The 21,921-nt window shown below is 30.5% G+C and overlaps 4 protein-coding genes across 5 annotated transcripts in view; 2 read left to right on the top strand and 2 right to left on the bottom strand.

Moving 5' to 3' along the window:
* LOC108748253 overlaps positions 1-778 on the top strand; it is a 26,625-nt gene extending 25,847 nt beyond the window's left edge. The window contains exon 5 of the mRNA XM_018486288.1: positions 139-778. Within this exon, the coding sequence (XP_018341790.1) occupies positions 139-606 (468 nt within the window). The 3' untranslated portion in view covers positions 607-778. The remainder of the gene's footprint in view (positions 1-138) is intronic.
* Positions 779-4,895: 4,117 nt separating this feature from the next.
* On the bottom strand, positions 4,896-8,767 carry LOC108748420. 2 transcript variants are annotated; one of them, XM_018486583.1, is made up of 4 exons: positions 8,316-8,767; positions 8,084-8,253; positions 7,222-7,279; positions 4,896-6,229 (listed from the first exon to the last, which is right to left on the bottom strand). In XM_018486583.1, exons 2-4 carry the CDS (start codon positions 8,224-8,226, stop codon positions 4,961-4,963), a joined length of 1,470 nt encoding a protein of 489 aa, XP_018342085.1. In that variant the 5' UTR covers positions 8,227-8,253; positions 8,316-8,767; the 3' UTR covers positions 4,896-4,960. The 2 variants fall into 2 exon arrangements, with proteins under 2 accessions (XP_018342085.1, XP_018342086.1); XM_018486584.1 differs by having other exon boundaries at positions 8,326-8,767.
* A 2,515-nt stretch (positions 8,768-11,282) lies between these two features.
* On the top strand, positions 11,283-15,392 carry LOC108748421 (vesicular integral-membrane protein VIP36). The gene is made up of 7 exons (XM_018486585.1): positions 11,283-11,528; positions 12,856-12,971; positions 13,114-13,311; positions 13,541-13,703; positions 14,024-14,190; positions 14,866-14,929; positions 15,006-15,392. Exons 1-7 carry the CDS (start codon positions 11,414-11,416, stop codon positions 15,155-15,157), a joined length of 975 nt encoding a protein of 324 aa, XP_018342087.1. The 5' UTR covers positions 11,283-11,413; the 3' UTR covers positions 15,158-15,392.
* A 3,099-nt stretch (positions 15,393-18,491) lies between these two features.
* Positions 18,492-21,921, bottom strand: part of LOC108748254 (wolframin) — a 4,244-nt gene continuing 814 nt past the window's right edge. The window contains exons 2-6 of the mRNA XM_018486289.1: positions 21,773-21,877; positions 21,381-21,597; positions 21,082-21,296; positions 19,391-20,592; positions 18,492-19,283 (exon numbers count right to left, since the gene is read on the bottom strand). Of these exons, the coding sequence (XP_018341791.1) occupies positions 18,492-19,283; positions 19,391-20,592; positions 21,082-21,296; positions 21,381-21,597; positions 21,773-21,877 (2,531 nt within the window). The remainder of the gene's footprint in view (positions 19,284-19,390; positions 20,593-21,081; positions 21,297-21,380; positions 21,598-21,772; positions 21,878-21,921) is intronic.

Below are 21,921 nucleotides of genomic sequence, written 5' to 3'. Positions count from 1 at the left end.
ATTGCGGAAGTAACTCGCAGCGTCTCGTCGAGCAGACGCGCGCAATTAAATATATAGCGCGACATGCATATTTTAGAATGAAATTGAAGGCTTACCAGTCACAGCCTCTGCTAACTATCATGTCTTTGCCCTTTGCAGCTCTCGTGGCGTCTGGCCGGCATGGTCCAGACATCGAGGCGCCTGGAAGCCTTGAAGATCTTGAACGGCGTGACCACGGCCCAGACGACGGAGGCTTCTCCGGAGTTCGAGGAATGCATTAAAAGGCAGTTGGCCACTTCCGGGGTACAGACCGGTTCTCGTGAGGTCGCCGAGCAGGTGGTCAGCCAGTTGGAGAGGACGCTGTACGACTTTCCATGTCTGCGTGGATGCGCCGAGGTCAAGAGTTACGCCACCGCGTGCTCCACTTTGGCCTGGGCGTGCCTAGCACGTTCCACGCCGCTGGTACTCGATGTAGCACAAAGTCTGGAGTTCCGCAGAGAGGTACAAGTAAGACATCATGCTTCTCCGGATCCTCACGGAACTAGGATCAGATCAGTCTTGTGGCCAGGGCTTCGGGAAGGCTGCCAAGGTCCGTGTCTTCATAGAGCTATCGTGCTAACTTGCTGAAGCACTGCGACTTTTCTATAAAAAAGGAGTAAAAGCGAATGCAGAGTTGTCCTTGATGTTCATGATGCGAAAATATTTTTCACATACATAAATTTTTTTAAGTATATACAGGGAGTTCGTTGAATTGATCGGACTTATCAGGTAAACAGAACTAATAATTTTCTAACAATTTAATTAAGCGTAAATTAATAATAAAATAATTATATATTCATTTAGATAAGGTCACATAAAAACTTATTTTTGTCTTGAAATACGATATTTAGAATATATTTTGAAGTCTCAATAAAATTAAAGTCCCAATACGCATAATTATAAAATATAGTACGTTATGAATAATCTGGATATGTAATTTACGAAATATATAAACATCTCTCTGCAGTGAGTTTTCAGAAATGCAATTGTAATTTGACAACAAAAATAGAGAAATGTACGAGCTCGAAATCGCTAATTGAATGTACGCGACGAAAAGCAGAGACAATCCCGCGTGGGATGCTGCACCGCAGTATACTCCAATTTCATTCGCGTTTATGATATGCATTCTACACCGTTGACACTTGACGCCGCAACCGGACCTTAAATTTCAGAATCATATCTCGGGCGTGTTGCTCGTAGCTCCACTGACCGCAGAATTAAGAATTCAGGATAGTATGACATGGTGTTGCGGTGTATCGCTACATTTTTATTTATACGGGTCTTATCTATATATTATATTATCATAAAGAAGAAATAAGATGGACATTGACTGTATCAGCCGATATGATACTTAATTCAAAAAAAGATGTGTGAAACAGTTACATAATATTTAATAAATAAATAAGAAATGAAATATTCGTAATACTGAATAAAAAAGTGTACATTTTTGTTATATTTGATAAGAGATTAACTAAAATTAATTCAATACAATATTTATTATTTTCTCGTGAATAGATATAATGTATTTTTTTATAATGTACTGCAAGACAGCTTAAGTTTCTTCGATAACTGCATCTGTAAAAGAGTATTTATCTTTTCGATTAATAATTTTATATAAACAGAAAATTTGTAATTTGACTACTTATTTTAGGCTTTTCTCGAAACTTGAACAGATTGCACAAACATATATATCTGTAACAAATATAATAAAAATATGATTATAGAAAATATAAGAATATAATATTAATAGAAAATAAATTGTATAATGCTAAGAAATATTAACATATTGTTATTTATATCTAATCTAAGAGATTTTGATGCTCAATGTATGAAATTTACATTAAATTAATACTCATAATATATATAACCGACATATCTTAATCGAAAAGTTCTATTTTATAGTTATAACAAAACTACTATACTGTTTTAATACACATTGATATTAAAATCATGTACATTAACAATAAAAATATTTAACGGAACGTTTATCACATTTATTAAAATATATCTCGAAATAATTGTAGGACCTCTTTAATAAGGCAAGAAAAAAAGGAGTAATATTAATTACGAAAATTGATATCAAGGTAGAAATTCAGACGAATCAAATTTAAGCATACTTAGTACAGTTTCGTCTAAGAGGAACTATGAGAGTAATACGTAATTGAGACGAGAATTATACTGTTCCAGTCTCGTTCACGTATGCATTAATAATTTTATCGTTAAATAATTTCTACATTTTTATCGATCTACACATATATAAAGAAAATAACACTTTCAATTTGATATCTTATATTATCAATGATATAAATTAACATTTCTAATAATTTCAGCTGTCTCATTCAACATTCATCGTGTCCTTATATGAAAATAAGACAATTTAATTTTTTTCCACAAAACAATCTCTTAGCAATTATATTTTAAATGATTATATTACATGTCCAATTAGATCATCTTAAAATAAGAATGACGGCGCTTTTAAACGAATAAACGTTATCCAACTATTAAAGATTTAAATTATTAAATGTGACTAACAATCTGCAACGATTTTGATATCAGTTTATCTAGGCCATCTATCCAACGCAGAAATACATTCCTCGTTCTTGATTTAACGCCATATTTCTGGAATATGATCAAAGCAAATAAGAGATATGAGATTATTTCTTTACCCGATTAAATCTCTCGAGACTTCATACTGATATCTTTTGCATCCTTTTGCACTTTTATTGCTGGAACGGTACCTTCGATATATTATCTTTTCATATAACATCGGCAAAAGTAGTTCTGTATATCTGTCCTACATGTTGTAATAACATATGTTCATATTTTTTTAAAAATATGCTGCAAAAATATAAAATATTGAAAACATGATCAAAAATTATTAATAAAAACGATATAAACATAACATGATCATCATTTGATGTAATATATTAAGAAATAAAGAGTACACAATAATATATTTAAAATCCAAGAGTTATTCCTGTTACACAAATAAAAATTTATGGAGTTACTCGGTGAAATGATCAACAAACAAGTTTAATTTCGAGAATTTATTATAAATCTCATAAGGGTTCTTATGTACATCTTGGGTATGCTTCTAACGCTTCTACTAATCGAACAAGTATAAAAGTATGTTCTAACTCGATTATTCGTTTAGTCCTGAATAATTATTGATTTAAATTACATTTTTGTATTAGATAAGAAAATTAGCAATGCAATATCATAAATGCAATAAATCACTTTTTTCGCAATATATAAAGATCGCAATGTACAATTTTAGGAATTAAACAACAATAACTCTGAAGATCCTAAACGAATAAATCGACTGACATTAGAAAATTATTTTGGTCGAATTATCGTCTTTATTTTATCATCCTTAATCCTCATTTATATTATATGATGGAAGGTCGAAGTGATACTTCTAGAGATATATGTTAAATATATCAACAAAAATTTAATATAAAGGCAATGTAATATCATCCTTAATGGATGACATAAGAATGTATTAAATCTATAGCATATATAAATGTCTAGAATAAGAACTGATAAATAAAGCCGCATACGAAATGAGATTTTTCCAAAGATATAATTTTTTCTTCGTTATTTCTTATTTTGCTCTTAAGATACACTGCACTAATAACAGTTTCGTATCTACATCTTACATCTTTGATTTTTACAGTTTCAACGGATATTAAAATTTTCGAAGAATGAGTATTCTTATACCGAATAAAAATTACATGAATAATTACTACGGTCTCTCTCTCTCTTCAAAAATATATAGAATATATCCATATCACTTAAAAAATTATATACTGTCATATATAATATGTAATTATTGAATATTTTTAATAAGTATGTTATGGATCGTTTATAGTAGTCAACAATATTTCATTACAGCAAAGATAGGTCATAAAAAGTTGTTACAAATGCAATATTGTAACTAATATTGTAACTTATTTGATAGTAATGATTTGCTATAACTAGAAAAAAGATATGTAATTAATGTGTATTATAATTAATTTTCAAAAATTTGTGACACAACTCAATTTATATAGAATACAACATATTTTTAACCTCCTTATCAAATTCAACGAATTACAAATTAGAAATATAAATATTGTACTTCGTTAAGAACTAAATATAGAGATATGTCTTTCTATTACATAATATGAATAAGTGCATATGTGAAATATGAATTTCATAACGATAATACCTATATAAGATATAATATGCATAAAATAAAATATTCAAGAAATTATTTCCAGATAAACGTCCTATTAAATAATTAATATAATTTGCGTTACAGAATCATTTCAATTTATAATCGGAATAAAACCTATTATCATAATCTATCTGAAAAAGTGACATAAAGATAATTACAAATCATAAATCGTAGGTTGTAAATTGGGAGACATGTACTGAAATTAAACAACATATTACATTTCTGTACATGCAACTTAATTATTTTATATTATACTATATTAAATGTTGATACATTTCATCATCAAGTCTTTATTCATAAAATAGTCATGTTAAAAGTGTTAATAATAGTCATGATAAAATTGTACTCTCTTCACCATAACGTAATTTATTCTCTTCTATGATCTTATCCCAAAATTGACATCGAAAAATTCTGCACTACAAGCAATCTACACAGTGGGAATAGCATTGAATTCTCCTAATTTAATTATCGAAAATATATATATTATATCCTTATATCAAAAAAATATTTCCGAAAATTATAGAATAAATACATGTGCTCGAGAAAATTGTGTAAGAACAAAATCAGAATACAATTATTTTTAATTGATTAATTAGAAGAGAAACAATCTATTATTAAAAAATAAAATCAAACTTTGATTGTATAATTTTTGGTATTTTTCCCGAAAATATACAATTTTTTTACTTTTTTTCTGTATAATAATACCTTTACTGTCATGATAGTTTACATGATGACACACCATTTCTTTGTACTCTCAATTGGTTCAGCTATCATTTTATTGTCATCATTTTTTATCCCGCTAATGTCTAACTTCGTAGATTCGAATTTATAAGGTGTGGCTTTTGGTGTGGATACCTGCATACTAGGTATACGCAAACCTTTCAATAGATTAATAGATGTATTGAAAATGCTACTTTCTTCATCTGTTTTCTGCTTTTTCGCTGAACTCCAATTTCCTGTTTCAATTCTACGTTTTCTGTCTAATGGGCTACCATTCGTAGAGAAAGTATCGGATAATAAACCAGTACCATATGGTAAGATTTTAGATTCTATTCCTTCATCCTGTGGCATAGACATAGTAGAGGTATTCACGAAAAGAGAACTATTCGGTGATATCCTGTTTTCACGCAAAGTAACGTGTCGCATTCGACCGATGGAATGTCTTCCCGAGATGTTTCTCAGCGTCCTTCCAAATGACTGGTCTTTTGACAGTTGATTCGATATACCTTCCGTATTGCTTACATCGTAGAGCTTCGAATTATCTTTCAGACAATCATTGAGTTTAATTTTTACATCTTTTAACATTATAGATGAATCATAAGAAATAAATGATGGATCATTTATAGTGTCATCAATACTTTCTTTATCTTTCTGTATGTTGCTCTGAATAATAGATTCTGACGTTTCGGATAATTCTGATGTGGTAGATTCAACAATGTCAACCGAGCAACTTTCATTATTGGTTGGAGCTTCACTTTGCGTCTCTTCTGTCTCATTTATATCATTCTTTATTTCTTCTGTAAGTAATTTTTCTCCCTGTCCATTGTCCTTTGGTTGTTTATCGTCTAATATTTCTTTTCCATTGCTTAAAGAAATTGATTCCGCTTCGTATATCAATTTAATGTCATTTGCCTCTTGTTCTTCTTTGGTTTCAGTATCAACATCTATTAATAAGACTTCTTTTTCTTCGGGAATAGTTTTATTGTCCGCAACAAGTACTTCCTGGATAGTTTTTGTAGTTTGAAGATCGCTTGAAATCTTTTCGTAGGTATGATCAATATGTTCTTTGCTCATAGCAGATTTCTCAGTTTCGACAGCTTTGTTGTTACCGTTTTCTTCTGTAACATTTTCTTTTTGAATTGAAACATTCAATTTGACTTCAGCTTCTTCTGATCCTGGCTGCATGTCTGTACTTTTTATTTCTGGATTTTTTAATAGTATTTTGTGTTGCTTTGTTTGATGTTCAATTTTTGTTGGAGGGCGAAGTTTGCTCTATAACATATATTATTTCCACATTGCAGACCTAAGGTAATACAATAAGAATCTAACGAAATTAATAATTTAAAGTCACAGACTTATCATTAGTATGAGTTATATATCGTGCATTTTCATCAATTTACAATTATTATATGAATTGCATATTTAATTATTATTTATATATTATGCACATTTTTATACAATTTAATTATATTTAAAAAATATACATATAAGTCAAAATTTGACTCATTTATGCCCATTTCCACCAATGTAGATTAACTTTAACAACTCGATTCAACTTACTCTTCGTCTTTTAATCTGTAGAACTAGAAAGGATAAAGAGTAAGTTGAAGAGATTAAAGTTAGTCTATATTGGTGGAAACGGGCATTATAGCAAATGAAGATAAAATTGTTTTCATTTCATATTTTATTATAAATAAATATTAGTAAATAAATTTAATGTATATACAATATTTTCATATTATATAAAATTATACTTATCAATTAATTTTATTATTTGTCTCTCGCTCATTTTTTTCTTTATATAAATTATGAAACAAAGAAATATAAATACAAGATTATTATTAGATAACATAAAAAAATATTCTTTATAAAATATTTAATTAACAAAAGAATCTATAAACAGTAATAATTATATTAAATAATTAAATTATATCAGACACAAAATATTTCTATGAATTCATACTGATAAGCCTATACCTAATCTATATCAAAAGATAACATTATCTTAATAGTAAGTTTAATACTCTTAATAAATTCTGTTGTTTTTTTAGATGAATACTTAATAGTATCCAAACAAATAAATTATAATACTTTAACATAATACAATTCCAATAATTATAATTAAACATAATTTCTAAAAATAATTATATATCTATATGTTACAGTCAAAATAATCATATTATATATTTGTTTATTGTTTAAAAGTATAACAGTTTCAAAATCATAAATAAGGAAAAAAATTAAGAAAAATTTGAAGTATATACCTTAAAACTCTTCCCTGGTCCAGGTAATACTCTTTTCTGTATTCCAGTCAGTTTTAGCCTAAAATAAAAATAAGATATTCACAATCAATGAAGAGATAAGCCATATTACAAATGGCCTTTGAGCAAGAAATGCTGGAGGTGATGAGAGGAACTAATTTAAAAGTATGTAAGTACTAATTTAAAAAAGATAAACCAAAGTTTCTCATGTTTGTCTAAGAATGAAAATATCTGTCTTTTCTCACATGCATCGTTAGATTGGTATTACATTTGTCGTACGATAAAGATTTTAAGTTTATTGATTAACTGTAAGATAGAGATCCGACAACTTCTCTTTCTTGCAGCTAATCAATAGGCTTGAAATACTTTGTCGTACGACAAATATAATATCAGCATTATAATGTTCTCTCTATAAAATAAGCCATAAAATATTGTTCATCAATTTATTTAATTTCAAAATGTCTTAAAATAACTTAAATCTTTAAAGTTAAAGTTCTAGATTATCAGTAAAATTCATATCTTGCTTCAAAATTCTGTAAAGCTTATGCGATACAATTACAAAATATCATGAAGATATACTTAAGGACGACTATGATATCGATATAATCTTTCAATTCTTTAACAAAGCTCCGATACCCTGTAAACAGCGGCAAGCAACTAACAAGTTCCAAGTGTTGCATCAAATACCAGTACGCAAACAATTTACTACAATCCGCAACTCTACTCCAGGTAGACCTGGAGAGGGTTGATCGGGCAACTTTAAAAAAAAAAAAAAAAAAGAAAAGAAAAGAAACAAGCGTACATCCCACGACTGAGAAACTCTGGTGGAACTTGCAATTCGCTGTTGCTGATTGTTTCTACAAACCTGTTCGAATTCTCGTACTCGCGCTGTCTCTCAGGCAAGCTAGATTCAGAAGCTCTCGACGGCGCGGTCGTTGCCTTAAGCCTCCGAACGTACAAATTCCTCTCATCGCCCCCAGGGGCCGCCTTCTTTGGCGTCTTACCCATGACCACGACAGCGATTTAGCGGCGTGCCTATTAGTCGCGCCCAATTAAACTCCACGCCCTTCTTTTTTTTTTGTTTTATATGATCTTACTTGATCTTACTTGCGTGAAAACGCAACAAGTCAGCGTGAGGTCCTCTACTTGGCGTACGAGAAGTTAATCTTGCTCCTACTGTCGTTCACTTACACTCCTTTTCTCTTTTTCTCTCTCTCTCTCTCTCTCTCACACACACACACACACACATCCACGCACGCTCTCTCTTTCTCTCTTTCTTTCTTCTATAGCAAGGCTCGCTAGCTGCCTCACCGCCTCTCCTCAACCGCTTCGCTCACAAATATTAATAGTCGCCCTTTCTTACTCTCGTCGCGGCTGATTACTCGCGACGTGGACCACGCCGTACGAATGCGGATGCCGGTATCTCGTGCACGAACGGCTCCGTCAAGTTCAAGCGGACGTACGTACTACGCAGGACGCCATACAATCGCCGACCGCAGACATAATCCGCTGAGGCTGAGATCCACGCGATGGATGCGAACACGTACGCAGGCGCAAATGTGCCGCCGCGCCGGCCACTTTCTACAGATACTTTCAAAAAAAATTTGGCCACAACATGGCCGAAATGCGGCTCGACGAGACGGGGTCTCTCCTAATTATCTCGTAGGGTTTTTTTAGGTTCTACGAATCGACTAAAAAAATTATGAACAAAACAAAATTGAGGAACTGAGATTTGATTTTCTATTTTATTCATTACAAAAACGCAAATTCGAATTATGTCAAAGTGCGAACGTTTATATTTTTTGAAAATTTATATATACGCATATGTGTATAGTTATATATACAAATATATATGTATGTTGGTTTTCGGTAAAGCGCATATTGCGTGAAATGTATCGTTAAATCATTAGAATTTAAAGTGTGAAATAGATATATGTGTTTAATATTAATTAGTGAAAGAGAAAACAAGAAAGTTATATAGTGCAGGAATTAAAAACAACAGATCTATTTTATCCTTGTTTAATATTCGATAAACAATAAGAATAAAATATGATATAAATTATGTGCGTGTTATCGATTATGCATTTTACGGGACGCGGCCATGTATAAATATCACAATAAGTTTTCTTTCTTGTGGTAATATATAGCTACAAGTTAGAAAAAAGAATTAAACTTCTGACCTGCAAACTAGAAGCGACTGATCGTATATACATGCATACATACATGCATGCATGTGTGTACGTATGTGTATATTTAATCACATTGCCCTTGCAATTTTCTTGTATGCGTGCGGCGGAATTCGCGGAATCTCGGTGGCGTGCAAACTTAAGGCCGCATTTTCATGTCGACGCTCGACGCTCCATAGGTCACGTGATCAAAATTGAATATTAAGCATTAATTTTGATCACGTGACCTGTTTTGATGCTCGATTCGAGCATCGAGCGTCGGCATAAAAATGCAGCTTAAAACGGCATTCGCCGTGACGCTGCCGTTGCTTTCGCGCTCTCGTATATGAATGAATAATTCGGTAAGGTAAGTGCTTGTAAAATAAGAAGATGCAGTGGAAATTTCATTGGAAACAAAAACATTGGGGTAAAAAAATTCAAGGTATCATGTAACTTTTTTTTATCTAAAATAAAAGTGCAAAATTGCAACACATTTTTTTAAAATGAATTTTGGAATGCAACTTGTTCACCAAGCAATTGGTTATTACTTATTGTTTCATTAAGTAAAATCTGATCGCTCGGTAAATATAGGTTGTGTGTGTGCATTCCGAAATCCTCTTAAAAAAAAGTGTCGAAACTTTTTTATAGTTGTTAATTGCGAATTGCGTAAATATAGAAATATATACATTTATTGTATTATACTTGATTAATTTCTATATAGCAAAATTTTTTATAAAAATATTACTATAACAATGTAAATTCACTGAATTATATATTCATTATGTATTGTTGAATATTAAATGTACTATGACAATAATTATTACGCTCACTTGTGTATAAATAAAATAGAAAACGATATTAAATTTTTTTATGTATATGGAGCGTTGGAAAGAGGATTCAACGAAATTATATCTAAATTAATCTTATAAACTGTCGAATGTGAGCGTAACGCTTATTATTATGATGTGAATAATTACGTTATATTGCTCTCTCTTTCTCTATTTATAATATCTTGATTTAAAGAATTTAATTTGTTATAAAACTTCAAGTAATATATATTTTTATATTTACAAAACGTTTAATTAATTACCCACAAATTATAATATTTATGTTATACTTTTTAAAGCAATTTAACACGTATATGATTTAGTACTATCACCGACGAGATACTATTAAAAACCGACATCCTTACGGGAGTTCGCGTTCTTGTGAATATTGTAAATAATTAAAAATTGATAATATTGTACTAATTTTATGATTTATTAATTTAGTAGACGTATTTATGCATTTAAAACTCAATAATACTCGATTTTTCTTTAAAATTGTAATTTCAGTGTCAAAGTTTGATTAACAACAGAATACTGATAACTGCAGACAAAAAATTATAATTTTTCTGCAATATATAGGATATTATAACTTTACAAGTATGCATATTTATTTATGGAATATTTATGTGATAACAAATCATGAATTTAATAATGTATGAGCCAAATATTTATGTTAATAATAGCAAATTTATATCAATTATCGATAATGCCAGCATTTTTCAATTACCTCCGAGTCCTTTTTATACCGCTGCAAATTTGCCCAGGGTTGACGGTCTTTAATAGTATCTTGTCGGTGGTATTGTTATTTAGTACGGACTCGCACCACATCTTTCTTCAACACAGTGATTTTATCGCCAAAATACGTAGTTCCTAAATAACAGTGGATGTACTTGCGCTAGTGTACGGATGATTTTTTCCGCGAATAATTCCGCAATGGCCTCTCTCAAGTTTCTCTCTGATCGACGTTATCGACTGTCGCATTAGCGCAGATCGAATTTTACCGAACTATAAAACCAACAATCCCCGACGAAACCGCGAAACGTCCGGATGACTCGAGAATGACGTTGGTTACCTTGGTGAATGCGTGAATGGCCTTATTGGCTTTTATTCCGGCGGTGCTGCTTTGAACGAGTGTCCTGTGACTCTTTTCACCCACGTGTTTAGTTTTCTACGAACATTCGGAACGTCCGATCGAAAATCAACATGGTTGTGATTTCGTGGCTGCTTCTGCTCATTGGTGTCCTAGAATCCTTCGCCGCGGAATGGAACACACAGGACTATATGAAGCGAGAGCATTCTCTAATCAGGCCATATCAAGGTTCACTAATTGTTATTTATCTTCTATCACGCTTCTCGGATAATCCCAAGATTTGTTTGTTCATTTATTATCTAATCGCAATTTGCGGAGATAGTCCGTTATATTTGAGGTTACGAGATGACTAATTAATGCGGAGAATTTACTTTTTTGCTAATTAATGCGGAGAATTTACTTTTTTGCGTAGATAACGGCGGAAGGAATCTCTACGTGTTTCCTCTGTTAAAATTAGAAAATGTACATAGGTCAAAGTCGATTTTTTTTTTCTTAAAAGAAAACATGATATGCGGATTCCAATTTTTTTAACGATAGATTTCTTTAAGAGGATCCTGTTGCGCGCCAACATGGAAGAATTTACTGGTTCATTTATTATCTAATCACAATCCGCGAGTCATTCCACTACCGGTCTAAAATTACAACATAATTGCAACAAGATTAGTAAATGTACATAAGTCAAAGAGTTATTTTTTTAAAAGACGCAATTTTTCTATTTTTATAAATTATAAATTTCTTCTGAAGAGATTAATAAATACTAATTAAAAAAATTTTTGTGCAATATACTGAAAATATTATTTAGAGAAAAAAAGGTTATATTATAATGATAAACACTATGAAATTTTAAAATAAATAATATAAATGCAAATATATTGATAAAAGTCTCAACATTTCTAATATATTTTTTATTACACACACACATACACACACACGTATAAATTCAGAGTTGTCACAGACCTGGAAAATTGGGAAAAGTCAGGGGAAAATGTAAAAAATCTGGAATTTTTAAATTTGCTTACAATTTTTATTAAATTCCTTTTTTAAATAATTATAATAATTTTTTTTAATATTATATCTGACATTTATAGTCAAATACATTTAAAACTTGCACACTTTAAACGATTTTAATAAAATAATTAAAATTTATATTTTATTCAGTATTTTTATTTGATCCCTCTTTTTTGTCATAACTGTATTTTCTTTTTTCCAAAACTAATGTATTTTTTACTGGCTTTGCAGCTAAAATTTTACTATGCTACTAAACTTTTTTTGTTGTATTTAATAATATAGATTAGCTTTTTTGTAATTCTTGAGTCTAAATGTTAAAATTTATGTATTATTTAGTCATGGAAAATTTTTCATTTTTATCTGGAAAACCTGGAAAAGTCAGAGAATTTTAAAATTTGTTTTCTGTGGCAATCCTGAAATTAATTGTTTATAATATTGACCACAATTTTATTTATCAAATGTTTTTTACATATTTAAATATAAATGAAATATATTATTTATAATTGAGTACTTTATTTTATTTATAAAATTATGTTTGATATGATAGGCACAGGTATGACGATACCTAACTGGGACTTTATGGGAAATACAATGGTAACTAACAATTATATCAGGTTAACACCTGATTTACAAAGTAAACAAGGTGCCTTATGGAATTCTGTGGCAAGTATTTTATTTATACTTGCGATTTCTTAGACATATATGAAAACTCTTTATAAGCTTTAATATAAAAACTGTATGTATATGTATAATTATACATGTATATTAGTTACTAATTAAGATTCAATAAACTTGTCATATATAGCCATGCCATATACGAAATTGGGAATTGCAAATTCAATTCAAAGTACATGGAAATGGAAAGGATTTATTTGGAGATGGTTTTGTTATTTGGTACGCCAAGGAAAGAATGAAGCCAGGTCCAGTATTTGGGAGCCGAGATTATTTCCAAGGATTAGCAGTAATACTTGATACCTACAGCAATCATAATGGCCAACATAACGTAGGTTAAACACAGTTTTATAAAGTGTGATTATAGTTTGTACAATCAGATTATGCAAATCTTTGAATATTTTTAATTAACCAGTTAATTACTGTAATTAAATAATTTACATTTTTTTATATCTTAAATTTTTCTAAATTAAGATTTTTTTTTTATATATTTGTCTTTATTTTTTACTTTATTCTATATTTTCTTTTGATACATAAATAATAGAATATATCTGCAACAGCATCAGCATCCTTACATCTCAGCAATGGTTAACAATGGATCTTTGCATTATGATCACGATCGTGATGGCACTCATACACAACTTGCAGGATGTGAAGCAAAATTTAGGAACTTGGAACATGATACACACATATCTATAAGATACGAGAGAGACACTCTAACTGGTACGTAAAATTAAACATTATTAAATTTTATTGCACCTTTTATATCATGAATGTATCAGAAAATTGTTTGTTAAGTTGTAATATTTTTTTTATTCTTATTTCATCGTTTGTACTTTGCCCTGTCACGTTAAATGGAGTGTATCCATCCTTTATTTCCTATTTTCTTTTTCGTTTCAGCTTTATTAATCTCTTTCTTGATTTGTAAACACGTGCGCGCGCGCGCGTGTGTGTGTACACATACAATTACACATGTATGTGTTACTAAATTACACATATTTCCTCACTATATTTCTTATAATGTTTTTTTTTCTTATCACAAGTTTCCACGGATCTTGCTAACAAAGCAGCATGGAAGCAATGTTTTCAAGTAAATGAAGTTAAGCTTCCAACAGGATATTATATTGGAATTTCTGCTACTACGGGTGATCTGTCTGACAATCATGACATATTGTCAATTCGTTTATTTGAATTAGATTTAATAGATGATGTAAGCATTAATTAATTTTTTTATATTTTATTAAATATTATATTAAATATGTGAAGCACATGTTTTGTTAAGCTAATAAAAATATAAATACTGTTTGTACATAAATATGATAGAGAATGCGAGTAAGCGGTCAAAGTTAGATATTTCGAATAATACAATATATATTCTTAATTTAAGGCTCCTGTGTAGTCACCACAGCCATATTGAATCGTGACGTCAGAAGCGAGAAATGACACGTTAATTTTTATTACTTGCCATTTATAAATAAAAACTATTTAAATGAAATAAAATGATAAGATTGCTTTAAAATATTTATAAAAATAGACGAAAACTGCTTATCTCTCCTAACAGTCAGTAAATAATCGTAAAAAGTGATAAAGGTATGAGTAAGTGAAAATAAGCTACGCATGCTCATTGGATAAAAGGCATCATGTGTCTTTTATATATATTAGCGTCTCAGATCAATTGAGTTTAAAGTTCGAACGTTTCGGCGCACAGTCACATCAGAGATAATTAAATTTAAATTAAGAATATATATTATTCGAAACACACACATCTAGCGTTCTCTATCATATTTATGTATATCAGTTACACAGTCGTACTTATTCTTATAAACTATTCAATTATAATAATTAGCAAATTAATAAGATTTAAAAATATCGTGTCAAATTACAGCCTAAAGATCGGGAAGACAGATCACAAATTGTGCCATCAGCAGCGTTTTATGATCCACCAAGAGGTATGCAGTTAAACAAGATTCTATTGTACATGTGTAGAAATTTATTTACTATTCTAATGTCAATTTCTGTTTTCAGAACGTGTAGAAGATCTGAAGCAACATAGCTGGAGTGGAATAAAACTTTTCCTATTGATGTTATTGGGTGCCCTTGTATTAATAGCCTGTGTTGTAATTATAATTATGCTTCATAAGAAACATCAGGAAAATGCCAGAAAGCGATTTTACTAAGTCAAGATTTAGATAGCGTGTGTGTTTTGAGTGTTGCAGCTTATCGATTTATCCTTTATCCAAGATTTCTCATATATAAGATTTAAGTTATAACATACTATGAGACTGTCCGTATTTGGTTTCTTTGCTTTAAAATTAGTATTTTCTTTTATGTGTAAGAATAAAAGTCTTTAGGATAAAGGAGAGACATATGTGTGTATGTGTATCTAAGTTTTGTAATAATTCCAATATTTACAGAATGTTGCTTCATTAATTAATTGTCAATGTCATTGATTGGGCTCAATGTACATTTATTTGATTTTACAATAGTCAGTAAAAATACGTATTTATTACAGTTTCTTTACCAAAGTTATTTCTTCTTAAAATGAAATCACATGGAATTTAACAAAATAAGTTTTTATATATTTGACTTCTCAAAATTTGTAGAATGAGACGATGTGTAATGAATGTATTGTGACATGTACATTGTTAACTGTATTTTAGAAAGGTCTTGGAAAAACTTTTATATTATATTAATTTCAAGCCAAATGTATACAAGATGTTTGTGGTAATATATACTTTTTCCAGAACCTTTTTGTTTGGGTTGGAACAAATTGATTCTAAAATCCAGTAATTTTAATTATTTAAGAAAATATAACATCACAGATAAAAGAGATATTGTTTAAGAATACAAACTATAGAAATTCTGTTTCTATTAATGCAATTTTCTTGCACATTAAGTAATTATTTTCGTATACAAATTATATAGATACAGAAAAGACTTTATTAACATAGATTTTATATTTGTACATACAGAAAATTAATGTATGCGAAGCTCCCATACTGCATAAAGTTTGTGATAGAGATTATTTGCAGTTATGCATGCAATTCTAAACAAACTATTAGCCATATAAATTATGCTGTGTTAGAGTGATGATCTAATATTGCATGAAAGTAATATGGGGGATTCTAGTGTATTTCATTATAAAATAATTACATAGTAAAACTCTGTATTGTAATTCTTTTATATAGAAACTAAGAAAAAGGGAACCAAACCGTTTAATAAACAAATGTCTTGTTATCGACATGATGTTATCATTCGAAACAATAATGTATCATGTTGCCAAATACAAAATAAATATGTCTATAATTCTAAAGAAAAATAGGTTTTTTATTTTTTCACAGAAGAGATACAAGGTATTAAAATTTATTATACAAATGTATTGGAATAAGATATAGTATTTTAAATTTTATTTTTGAATATATATTATTTATGACAAAAATATATATTTGCACAGAATGCAAGAGTTCATGATTTTTTAACGCATTTAATTCATTTGTTTGCTTTGAAGAAGCAAATAGAATACTTTTATTATCAACATTAAAATTATTCAAACAGAAAACACCAAGGCACATCTATGTCTTATCTCTTTGCTACTGTACTGGTCTTGGTTCCTATTGTCGTTGTATGATACAATGACGAAACTGTCCTTAACTCTACAGATAGATATGCATTAATAAAGTTTCTCGATCTAAACACTTAACATTGATGTATAGAATTTTGTATACACACATATATATATATATTTTTTTTTTAGTATTCTTTAAAAATTGCATTATTCAGGTAACTGAATTGTGAGACATCTAGCGTATTCTAATATAATGTGGTAGTATATGACACTGCACAAAATTTCTTATAAAATAACGTATTTCTATTAATAAAATAATAGCTTACTAAATAATTTTACTAAGATTATTTACATTACATGTTGCATACTGCCTTGCCATCAAACTAATTAAAATTTTATTATGATATAATATATGTACTATAAACCTAGTAAGAAATACAATGTTTACTATATAATTTACGATATTAAAACAAGATCAAAAAGATGTCATTTCTTATTATTTTCCGGAATACAAAAATATTAAGCATTTCTCTTGTTTTTTTTTACTGGCAGTAATGCTTAGGAAAATATATAAATCTTAAAAAATATATGTTTTATATATAATACTTTGAAGCAGATTATAACTTGTTCATAAAAGCCTAAAATATATATCTGTTAATATACTTACACACACACACACACACACGCACATACACACGCACACATACATAGTGTTTGGAAAATAATGATAAATCTTTCGCATAGACGTAGAATGGATTAAACTGAGAAGAAAAGTACTATTCTGTCCTGTACCGTTTTGCAATTTTTGCAATAGTTAACAAGATATTAATTGCTAAAACATTGCCGAAAATTGGTTTTCAATAATTTTTTTACTCAAATATTATCAACTTTACAGAAAAACTACAAGAGACAAAAATTGTTTATTTTCTTTTCATAGAAGTCTAAGAATTTTTTTTTTAATTTTTTCAGAATTTTGTAATACCGTATTTTTTTAAGTTGTTAAAAATGAAAAAATGCTGTACTAAAAAGTTAATAAAAAATTCTAAAAACATTTGTAGTTTTATGAGAAGAAAATAAACAATTTCTGTCTCTTGCAGTTTTTCTGTAAAGTTGATAATATTTGAGTAAAAAATTATTGAAAACCAATTTTCAGCAATGTTTAGCAACTAATATCTTGTTAACTATTACGAAAATTGCAAAATGATACAAAACTTTTCTTCTCAGTTTAGTTCATTCTGTCCCTATGCGAAAGATTTATCATTATTCTCAAACATCCTGTATATACACACGTTGTGTGTGTGTGTGTGTGTATATAATATATATGTGTATTTTTTTGTGTATGTATATATTGCCTGAGGCATTCGGTAACATCGAAATATTTGCACTATTCTCTACTTTCATATCACACACATATTTACATGTATGTCAAACATTGAAGAAACGCTCTGCTTTATATACATAACAGTTTCTTATTTAATTCAGTTCATATTATATTTAGCATGTTATTACATATAACACGCTGTTTTGTACAGGGCAATATATCTTCAATTGTAATGCAAAAAGTGATAATTTATTACAATAATAATATAATTATCGAGTTAAATTGTTCGTCGAAATAAAAATCTTTTAATAAATTTTTCATGCTGAAATATCTTCTAAGATATTTATACAACAAATATATTGCAGAGAGTTACACTGCAAATATATAAAAACTACAGTAGTTTGTTTAAAATTGTATTTTTGAAATATATTAATTATTTATTCAGCGTTCTTTTTTCAGATTTTATGTATCCAGACTCTAGTAATTCTAATAGTAGTTTAATTTTTGTTTAATATATAAATCATATTAAACCAACTGTAATATTGTAATTAGATATCGAAAAAATTTCACTACATTGAGTTTAAAAAGCTAAGAGATCTAAAAAATTCAGTCATATAGAATATCATCACTTGAACATCACAATCGGATTTAACAGAAAATTTAATACAGTCTTTACACTGAGACAAAGATCTCTGATAATAGAGCTTAAACTTATACGATACCTATAACGTTTATAAGATGTTTTCAAATCAAGAGAGTTGCATGCAAGACACCCTACTTCTTCCAAATCGATATGCAGTTCAGCGCCACCAAGAAGAGATTCTGTTTCTAAGTCATTATTCAGAAGCGCGCCCGAAAACCAAATCTTATCGCCTGGATATATGTTCAAACTAAAATTGGTGAAAGAATGGTCCGCAATGAGACGTATTTCCGTAGTACTTCCCCATATGCCGCTTTTCATCTTGACGAATATCTCAAATTCATATTGATCCCAAGATGGAAAATAACATTTGTTCCTTTTCTTTTGAATGTTCGTGATGTGCTTGCAGTTTTTTCTGCGAGTGTCATCGCCCGAATTACAATTTTCCTCGTACGGTTCCCCATACATACAACTAAGTATTGTTCTAATATTATTAGGCAACTTGTTTAATACAACTGCAATATTGTTCTTTATCGATTTTACTCTAATATTTGTCACATAACCTTCCCACGAGACTGGTATGCCTTCCAATTGAGCGCATTGCACCTGGACTTGCGCTTTCGACGATAATTCTTCCCACGCAGGTTGATGACAATAGTTCTGATACTGATCCCATGTTAAAGTAGAAACAATGTCATACGCTTCATCGGAATCCTGATTATATTCCATTATCATCGGCCACGATAAAAATGTCGCAGCGCTAACGCCAAGAACAATCTATAGAAAACATTTATATAATTTTATATACAAATAAGACATACATATACATTGTAAATATATAAAGTATATTTAAGTCGAAGACGAAGAAATGATAATATACGTACTTGCATGAGCGTAATGATCCAATTAAATCTTGACGTTCTGGTCTTCCTTAGATACCATGAAGCAAAAAATGGCATTCCTCCGAGTACAGTAGTAATCGCTATTCTCATAACCAGATCATTTTCTGACAAATATTTGGCAATAGCTACGATTGGTAAAATGATGGAAGCAATACCGGCAATTGGAAGAAATAGAACCATGCCAACTAATGCGAGAGCGCCTCTTATCAAGCCGTACCATGTTGCACCTTGAGAACTAAAGATTGCTATTTGCCACCAACTCAGAGTAACGCAATGAGGTATTAAAATCCGATATGTGCCGCGCCAGCCATCCCTCGCAGCCATTTTCGCGAAGACCGCCGGTATCAAGAGGTAAAATACGGCGCGGAAATTTAGACAAAACTCTATACCATTGCCGACAACGTAAGATGCGAATGTTGGCACTCTGATGTCCAAGAATCTCCAGCTTTGCGCCACAACCATGTCCGTCTCGTAAGGATATTTAGCAAGTACGTGCACGCCGAAGCTGAAAAGGGCTAGAAAATCGGGAAACCGCGAAGAGTCTCTCCACATGAAACTACACAGTGTGATAAGAGTGAGTGTGACTGCTACTATAGTGATTTCAGATTGTGGAGTCCATTGGTGGGCTATCAGAGGATAGATCATCAAGTTCAGTAGCAACGCGAGAAAGAAATGACCATATGGTTTCAGGTTGTTGCGGCAGAATTGATACTCTGCTTCCTCAGGATTCAGATTTCCGCCTGAGTAACTAAGAAATAGGCCTGACCACACGCGGAAATTATTAAATTCGCGTTTCCGTTGAAGCATTTGGAAGGTGGCTACCACCATGATTACAAATGAGAGATAGTAGAGAGCCATCGGTATAAAAAGTATTAGACTTTCTGTGCCGAACAAGGAGTATAGTAACAGTAACAGGAGAATATGTAGATTTGACGTAAAGAGAACTCTGTTGATCGACGTTCCTCTATGACCCAGAGTCTCAACCAACCAACTGTAGAGACGTTTTAGCGACGCAAACGGATGAATAAATGGTCTCTGCAGCAGCGGTATTGTATCCAGCACCAATTCGGAAGGATCCACCATGCAGAGAGCATGTGACACTATTGGAAGCATTCCGCGTGCATAGCTTGCAGCCGCAGATACTAGAGCAGCCTCTGTGATCTTTTCACCTTGGTCCGTCCAACCTGTAATTGCAGAGCAAAACTTACATTAAAAACGCAATAAAAAATGTGAAAATCTCAAATAAGGATCAAATATGATCAAGACTAGATTTTAGTACCTAATAATATTTATATGTAAATTTTAAATACATCTTTTGGTTATATAAACTGTACGCCAATTACTGTCAGACTTAAAACGTAATCATAAACTGAAGCTGAAATAACAATTTCAGAAATTAATCGTTAGTTTAATAATGATGCTAATAAGCACCTTAAACACTGCGAAAACTGCTAGTCAGAATAATATTTTTCATAAGTTTAAGATTGCGTTTAAAGTTCGACAGTAATCGGTGCACAACTTATATATAATAGGATATATATATTTAAATTTAAATATAAAATTTAAATATAAATATTATTAGGCCTAGCCTCGAACTCGTATTTGATCCGTCTCTATTTTATTTGACTTCTTCATAAAACAGTCTAGTTTAACATATTGAAAATCTCTTTTACCATGAACGTCGTTTGTTCGATCTTCATCCTTCGTAGGTGGGGAATCGTCAGGAAACCCATTTCTGGGGAAGCAATCGTTATCGTTGTCGCTTAATCCCTTTTGCGATGTGTTGTTCGATTGAAAATAATCAGCATTACTGGTTGATGGAGACGATAAATTCCTCATACGTTTTTGTAGTTGCTCAGTAGTTATGAAATCCTCACCATTTGATAAACTGATGAAATAACAATTTTATATTCATATATACAGCATGTGGTATTTATTTATTAGTCTTAATGTTTAATTATTTGTTCTTTACCTCATAAACATCTCCCTCGCCGCTCTTCTAGCCAACTTCTCATCCTGTGTCATGTCTAGACAACTTTTTACGTCGTAATAGTTATGCTCTGTGATACCACGGCCAGTTGCCAAGCACTTTCTGAGAATATCAGTCGCCTCTAAATTTCCTTGCTCCGAAGCCTTTGTCAGCCAGTAAACACCCAACTTTGCATTTTCCTCTTTATCAACATCAAGCTCTTAAAATATAATTATAAATATAGTTATAAATTATAGAAGAATATAATTATATAAATTAAATTAAATTAAAATTCAATTATATCAGAGAAATATAGATATAAATTATATAACATATGTCTAGAAATAATGGATAACATGGGAAAACTTTGCTGTCAAGCGTATATTCCGACTTACCACATTGTTCCTCTAACAACTGTTTAGCCAAAATTACTTGAGATTCTGGACAGCCGTCTTCTGCCAATCGAGAACGTAAACGTCTAAGAGAACCTTTAGGCCCATCTATCAATAGGACTTAGAATTAGCTATTTAAGCAGAAAAAAAAA

The sequence above is a fragment of the Trachymyrmex septentrionalis genome, unplaced genomic scaffold, assembly GCF_001594115.1.
Source record: "Trachymyrmex septentrionalis isolate Tsep2-gDNA-1 unplaced genomic scaffold, Tsep1.0 scaffold22, whole genome shotgun sequence".
Lineage (NCBI taxonomy): Eukaryota > Metazoa > Arthropoda > Insecta > Hymenoptera > Formicidae > Trachymyrmex > Trachymyrmex septentrionalis.
Note: the sequence above shows the minus strand (reverse complement) of the source record. Positions and strands in the feature narration are given on the sequence as shown.

Bases quoted from the DNA above. Each gene is read 5' to 3' on its own strand.
- LOC108748421 (XM_018486585.1), top strand. From the start codon at position 11,414: ATGGTTGTGATTTCGTGGCTGCTTCTGCTCATTGGTGTCCTAGAATCC. The intron at 13,704-14,023 runs GTACGTAAAATT...TCTTATCACAAG, and splicing joins CGAGAGAGACACTCTAACTG to TTTCCACGGATCTTGCTAAC. The intron at 14,191-14,865 runs GTAAGCATTAAT...GTCAAATTACAG, and splicing joins AATTAGATTTAATAGATGAT to CCTAAAGATCGGGAAGACAG.
- LOC108748420 (XM_018486583.1), bottom strand. From the start codon at position 8,226: ATGGGTAAGACGCCAAAGAAGGCGGCCCCTGGGGGCGATGAGAGGAAT. The intron at 7,280-8,083 runs GTTTGTAGAAAC...TTTTTATTTTAG, and splicing joins GAGTACGAGAATTCGAACAG to GCTAAAACTGACTGGAATAC. The intron at 6,230-7,221 runs GTATATACTTCA...TATATGTTATAG, and splicing joins GACCAGGGAAGAGTTTTAAG to AGCAAACTTCGCCCTCCAAC.